The sequence below is a fragment of the Vicugna pacos genome, chromosome 7 (genome assembly GCF_048564905.1).
Source record: "Vicugna pacos chromosome 7, VicPac4, whole genome shotgun sequence".
In the NCBI taxonomy this organism is placed as follows: Eukaryota; Metazoa; Chordata; class Mammalia; order Artiodactyla; family Camelidae; genus Vicugna; species Vicugna pacos.
This window is the reverse complement of record NC_132993.1, coordinates 70,110,155-70,116,793: the sequence shown is the minus strand read 5'-3', so window position 1 is coordinate 70,116,793 and position 6,639 is coordinate 70,110,155. Positions and strand designations below refer to the sequence as shown.

At 35.2% G+C, this 6,639-nt stretch overlaps 1 protein-coding gene across 2 annotated transcripts in view; it reads right to left on the bottom strand.

Moving 5' to 3' along the window:
- Positions 1–3,246: 3,246 nt before the first annotated feature.
- PCLO (piccolo presynaptic cytomatrix protein) overlaps positions 3,247–6,639 on the bottom strand; it is a 304,808-nt gene continuing 301,415 nt past the window's right edge. For both annotated transcript variants that reach the window (XM_072965118.1, XM_072965119.1), the window contains exons 23-25: positions 6,489–6,623; positions 5,925–6,070; positions 3,247–4,447 (exon numbers count right to left, since the gene is read on the bottom strand). In XM_072965118.1, coding sequence (XP_072821219.1) covers positions 4,307–4,447; positions 5,925–6,070; positions 6,489–6,623 — 422 coding nt within the window. In that variant the 3' untranslated portion in view covers positions 3,247–4,306. The remainder of the gene's footprint in view (positions 4,448–5,924; positions 6,071–6,488; positions 6,624–6,639) is intronic.

Here is a 6,639-nt window from a genome sequence, read left to right as displayed (position 1 = left end):
AACAGAAAAAAGAACACATTAGCAAGTCACCAACACGGCATGCAACATACAGTTAGAAACAAGATATATTTCCAAGTACTCTACTGTTAATTTTGAAATCAATTTTATTAGGTTTTTACTTTTTCATAGAAGAAATTTATTTTCTTTAACGTCAGGTGTGTTTCTGTTAGCCTATCAGCACACACATTAATTGGTAGTGGGAGCACCTGAGCACATCACCAACAAATATACAGACACGATCAAACAATAATCACATTCACATGCTGAATGCCACATGAAAGTAGTATTTCCACTTTGTCTAGGTTACCACATGTATAGTTATGTACAGGGTAACGAATTAAGAAAATGCTCTCAATCTACCTATCAGATAAGGAATCACTTGGTTAAATGATTTTGCTTTAAAGGGTACCTTTAATGATAACAACATGGAACATACAGAAGACATCAGTGTGTCATATTCAATGAGAGTATCAGTTTCACTCATTCATTCTTGTTTTACATCAAAGGCAAGTTATTATTAAAGAGACAGCTCATAATTATATTCACTGAGCTTTCTTTTACTTCCATCTCAAGCTCAAAAAGAGGGAAAAATCACTCTGTCACATGTAGAGTTATAAACACATATATATAGCTGCAGTTGGCTGCTTTTGGAATATTAGACATTGTAGCAATGAAAATAAGTTTTTAAAAATATCGTTAGTTATGATTTAAATAATAAAGTAAAAAAATACTATAAACATCTTTATGATATCTTAATGAAATGAAACATTAATCAAATAATTTCTAATAAGTTGGGCACAATATAGTATATAATTTTATTTTACTGCACATCACCACCAACCTAGTGTCACTACCTCTATTCCACTGTCATCACAACCGTTCCTATAATAAGAAGCAATATCAGCTGGTTACCAGCTATAATAGGCCACAATACGACTACTTTAATGTGTGTGATCCACAAAATTAAATCCACTGATATGTTGAAAATACGCATTTATTCATGTGATTACTTACAATATGGGCAATGTTAAGAAGCACAGACATTCACTACCCCTCAGTCTTGGATACTGTTCTTTGAAGCTGAAATGGTAAATAAAGAGTTGAGAGTCACCAAAAATCTCTTTAATCTTAAGTAAAAACGGGGAAACACCAACCTCTTTCTCCTACTGTTATCTATGTCTGCAACGACCATTATAGACATCCCTGTCTTTTGTAAAAGTTCACTCTGTGCTTTTGCTTCTACAAATAAAAGTTTCTTGAGGACCAAATTTTAAACCAAGAAGCAACTTCTGTCTCTGATGACTCAGTGAGACTGTGGGAAAAGCTGAGATGCTTTTCAAGGTATAAGTGCTGTCACTGGACGAATCCAATGTGTTATTTAGAGATTACAAACTTTGTCTCTATTAGGATAAAAAAAAGCTGATTCCGATAAAATAAATAAAGTAAAAAGTGGAAAATCATGTGCTGTGATATATACAAAAAAGTAAAAAAACACCAAGAGCCCTCTTTGCAATTAAAAAAGAAATAGTTTTGTTGTAAGAAGGGTAATCAATATCACTTAGAAGAAATGCATTCGTATAAGGATCAGTGTTGCATAGAACAATTCCAGTACAACCTAGGTGTTTGGTCAGTGGCAGACTTGGCACCCTTGGCAGGATCTTATCCTCTCTGAAGGGGGATGCTGGTGCACAACAAGAAGCCCTGTCATAACTCTCTTGATTGGCCTGGCTCCATCACCACTTCTTGGAACAGAGGGGCACCTATAATGGAAAGACTCCCCTTTCAGGTCAAATAGCTACCAAGGTATGACTTTTTGTTCTGGTGGCACCTCCTTTTTATGTATTCTAAAAGAAACTGCAACTGGAATGAAGTAAGCTAGCTGGTCACAAACTTCTCATGCACACTTCTGGATGTAAGTGGCTGTAGAAAAGAACCCATGGTGAGCCAGGGTTTCCTTTTAAGGACGAACAGCAGAGCCTTTGTATCAGAAGGAGATCTTCCTGAACCCTTTTCTTACCCAATTCTGAGTGATGATCATAAGCTTCCTCAAGTGCTAAACTCTGCTGGAAATATCCATGGCAACCATCAGCAGGTCTAGTGGTCTCTAAAAATAAAATCCTAGCAATATCAAATCTTTGAGTGATCCCCTCGCCACATGCTCATTTTAGAGCAGTATCGATGATAAATCACACTGCACCGTCGGAGGGGAGACCAAAACATAGAAGGAAAAAAAGTGACTGTTAACGTTTCTCAGACTGGAAAGGAGTGAATTTGTATTTCTTTCTGAATACCTGGGATTTATTAGAAGTTGTTTTTTAATGTCTTAAATGTAACCAATTTCTCTCAGATTTAAAGTATGTTTTTCTTTAAAAATGAGAACGTTCAAGAGCTGATCTATATATTTGGAGATGATTTCTCTGATCCCACTAAAACCTCACCCTTGAACAGAGCAGCAGCTTCTAAACTCAGCATTTGCTGAGAAGCAATTTAATTAATTTATTTTTGTGGCTATGGAATAGGATAAGATCTCTATAATTTATTTAATTTATGACAACCCTATTTGCAAATCATTTTCATTGAACTGTTTACCATGTTCAGTTAAAAAGAAGTTTGTCATTTAACTAAAAAACTAGTTTTGGAGCTAGTATACTCTTTTATCCATGTTAGTGCTTGCCATTGGTTTGGAAGATGCTTTTTCACATATAGAATTTGAGAAATAAAAAACTGCGTAATACTTATTCCTCACTTATATGTATAAAAACTCTATTTGGAAATGTGCTTTCATCTTCTCTCATAGATCACTTAGTTTGGGCATCCTAACATCCCATTAGGAAGGCTAGGAATATGTAATTATATTGTCCTACAAATATGAACATTGAGCACAATTTAGTTTAAGTGACACGTACAAGGTGACACAGTCAGTGGCAGAACCAAGAGCCAAAGTCAGCCTTTTAATCCCAGTTGAGTGTGTCCCCTGTAATTCCATGTTACTTCCTTCGTTAATGTTGTTGGTTGATGGGGGAAAGGATGCTTCATTTTAATGACTTAGACATTGGTCCTTTTATTCTATATTATTAAAGTAACTCAAAGCATATTTTAACTGCAACATAATGTTGATTTTTTCACATATTGATGAACTTGATCACTGTGATACTGTCATTAACGTAGGAAAAAGGGCACTAAGAGAACATGAATTTGGTGTCAGGGTCTTCATTTTACAGTCAGTATTAAGGGAAAAAAATGGTGGAAGAGCAGGAAATGATACCAAGTTAATTACTCAATGTCACAGATTACTATAATTGGTTTGCCAGAGGAAGAATTTTCTCTCTGTCAATATATCGCTGAAGAGAAAGAAAACAGGTGGGCTAATGCATTTATCTGCAGTTCCACAAAGGACAAATTACCATGCTTCCTAGAACATACCAATGTGATCTAGGTCCTTTGGTATGTAGATTGGAAATATCTTGGCTTCAGGGTAAGTTATGAAGATTTTGATGTTTTCAGCCAAGATTCCAAATATTTTGTGGGGTTCCAGCATTCTTTTTTTGTTAGCCAGTCATGGCTTTATTTCTAGATAAATGTAACTCCATTTCTACTTACTATTATCTTCACTATACATTATTTCAAATTATACAAATGTGCTTTTACAACATCAATTCCAAAAGTGGTAGTGTTCACCCTGGTAACATTTAGACACAGAGAAAACCTGTACAATATGGTCTAAAAGCTATAGTTGCTACATCTCCAGTTCCCTTTTCCCTACAAACACAACCTCCTTGCTTCCGGCCTTGGACACATTATTGTAGGTGTATCCTACGTCAGAATCTCAAAACAGTTAGTTGTCTGAGAAGGTAAGATGAAGAGGAGAGACTTCTGTACTTCAGAAAACTCAGATTTGTAACATCAGTTCTTTCCTTTCATGTTGTCTTGCATAAAATGTTACTTCTGTCTGCATCAGAAACCAATCTAATCTTTGTGCCTCTGCCTTTAGTTACCTATAGCTCAACTCTACTCAAAGATTTTTGCATTAAGTAATTAAAACTTCTCTCACCGTCCTTCTTTACAGCCACAAGAAATCCAGGATTTCAGAGCTCCTTTTTTTTGTCTTCAATATATGAACTTTCTCATTTGAGTTTTTTCCTATGTTCCACAGCAATAAGTTTACAAGGCATCAAGTATGTTTTTGCCTTTTGTTCCTCCTTTCATGGTTACCCCTGAAAACATAGCTTAGAACAATAGTATACAACTATACTGTTGATTTAAGATTATATAAAGCACTTTCTATACCCTGAGCAGACACATTTCTTCAATGGGTTTGAGTAGGACTGACCAAAAGTTTGTGCCAGTTGACTATTCTTTTTCTGAGATCCACTTTGTCAAGCCAGATACAGGCTTCACCAATCAAGGTCTTTTTCATAAACTTCCCTCCATTGGAAAAAAGTAAAATCTAGAAAAAATAGCCAAAATTATAAATATTTATGTGCATATTTTCAACCTCTTTTATGGACATTTGTTCATCAAAGAAATAACACAGACAAGAAAGGGTGAGGATGAGAGGAAGCAGCAGGCATACTTGCAGGAGGACTAACAACTAAGATGTTAAAAGATTTGCATAATATTAATTGACATCAACATTCCCAAAGGCAAAGACATGGGGATGGGAGAGTTCTAGACGAGACATGGATTAGCAGCTAATTCTAACTAGGTTTATGCTTAAACTGAGAAACTTTCACAGAAAACCTTGCTAGGTGCATTGTTTACCAGTTTATAAAATATTAACTCAAGGACAGAATTATGTGGGTGGTGAGTAAATAAAGAAGAGTTTACAAGGCAGATAGAACATAACACTAATTTTAAATAGCATTTAATTTACTGGTGATTTTACTTTAGTATGCACTTCCCTTCAGAGTGCCCTTGAATTTTTTTTATTTCCCTCAACGCTGTGAATCCTCTCAATGCAGTTTTTGCTTTGTAATTTCTCTTATATTGGTCTCTAGTCCAGGCCTTTATTTAAGTGCCAGTTACCATGGTCTTCTTGTCCGATATATTTTTTATCTCTTCCCTCCCCCTCACCCCTTTTACCTCTTATTCCCTGCCTCTACATCTACTAAAGATAGACTATGTTCAAGCATTGTGCTAGGCTGCAGAACAAGAGCAATGAAAATCAAGCCTTGCACTGGAGAAGCTGACTGTACACAAGCAGTGACTGGTTAAGTATATAAATTGTTGCACAAGACTGGGAGTAATGGCCTGATGAGATAAGCAGAACCATTATGTGACTCAGGTGTGATGAATTACACCCAGGGTCATCAGTAAAGGGTTGAGTTTACATTGGAAGAGGTGCAGTATTGTGATAGATGGAGACAGATGGAGAAGGGGGTATTGATGGCAGGAAAAATATTAGCCAAGAATTAGAGCCTTAACCTGATTAGGAGATTCTGATGTGACTGGAGTAAAGAGTGAGTGGAAAAGTATACAAGGAGATAAAACTAAATCAATACAATTAGAATTCACCATAGACAACTCTGAATGAGTCAGGATAATAGTGAGTAATCAGAGGGTTTCAATGTATACTGGCCAGTGGTTTTTAAAAGATACCTCTGCCAGCAGTGTGATAAAATAAATTAAAAGGGTAGGATATTGATGGCAAATAGGCCAGGTAGACTGCTGAAATGATCTAAGTGACAAAGATGAGGACCCACAGAGGGTTCGTGGCTGTGAGCAGTTAGATTAGAGGAGATGTGGTAGCTGATTGGATGGGGTGAACGGGCTGTGGAAATTTAAAATGCCCCTGGGAAGGTAACTTTAAAAATTAACTTGTAAAATATCACATAGTATATGAATGACATATACATACTGAATAATTAAATGGGAAATAAATACCATATGAATGGAAATTTAAAAATAGGAACCAAATGAGTTACCTGAAGAGAATGTCCAGCAGGACTTAGGCTGAACCTAAACGTTTCATTGAATGAAGGCTCTCGGTCATGTCTACATACTCTTGTTTTTTTCTTGATCACCTTTTTTTGGGTAGAAATGTTCATCACATATATTTTCACATATAAATCTGAAAGTAAAAATTCAGCTTGTTAAGTGTCCATAAATAATACAATTTTCTATTGAAAGAATTATAATTATATATTGAGAGCTCTCCAACATTTTATACAAGGCCAGTAAGTAGGCTGTGAACAATTTGTTTCAGACAACATACAGGAATTAAAATATACACCAATTTTCTTAGCAAGTCAGATACTGTCTTGTTGTATAATAAATACATTAATCTAAGTTTGTGTTAAAAAATCTAATTTCTAACAGGTAAAAATATCAACTTGCTCCATGTAAGATAAATTAATTCTTCTTTCCTATTTTTCAGGTATATTTGGTACACAGCCCAAATTTTAGTTAGCATTTTCTAGAATATTTAGGACATACTACTAAAGAATTCCTAGATAGGTTACATTGATCATGATCATAAAATTAGATACCTGGTAAGTGATCAGGAGATTTAAATTTGTAGGTGATATTTCTGCACTGGAGTATTTCAACTATTAGTTGTTCACCATCTGTTTTCATTTCTTTCTTCAATGCGATCTTGATTTCTCCCATTACCTGAGTTTTAACTAGAACAATTTAATA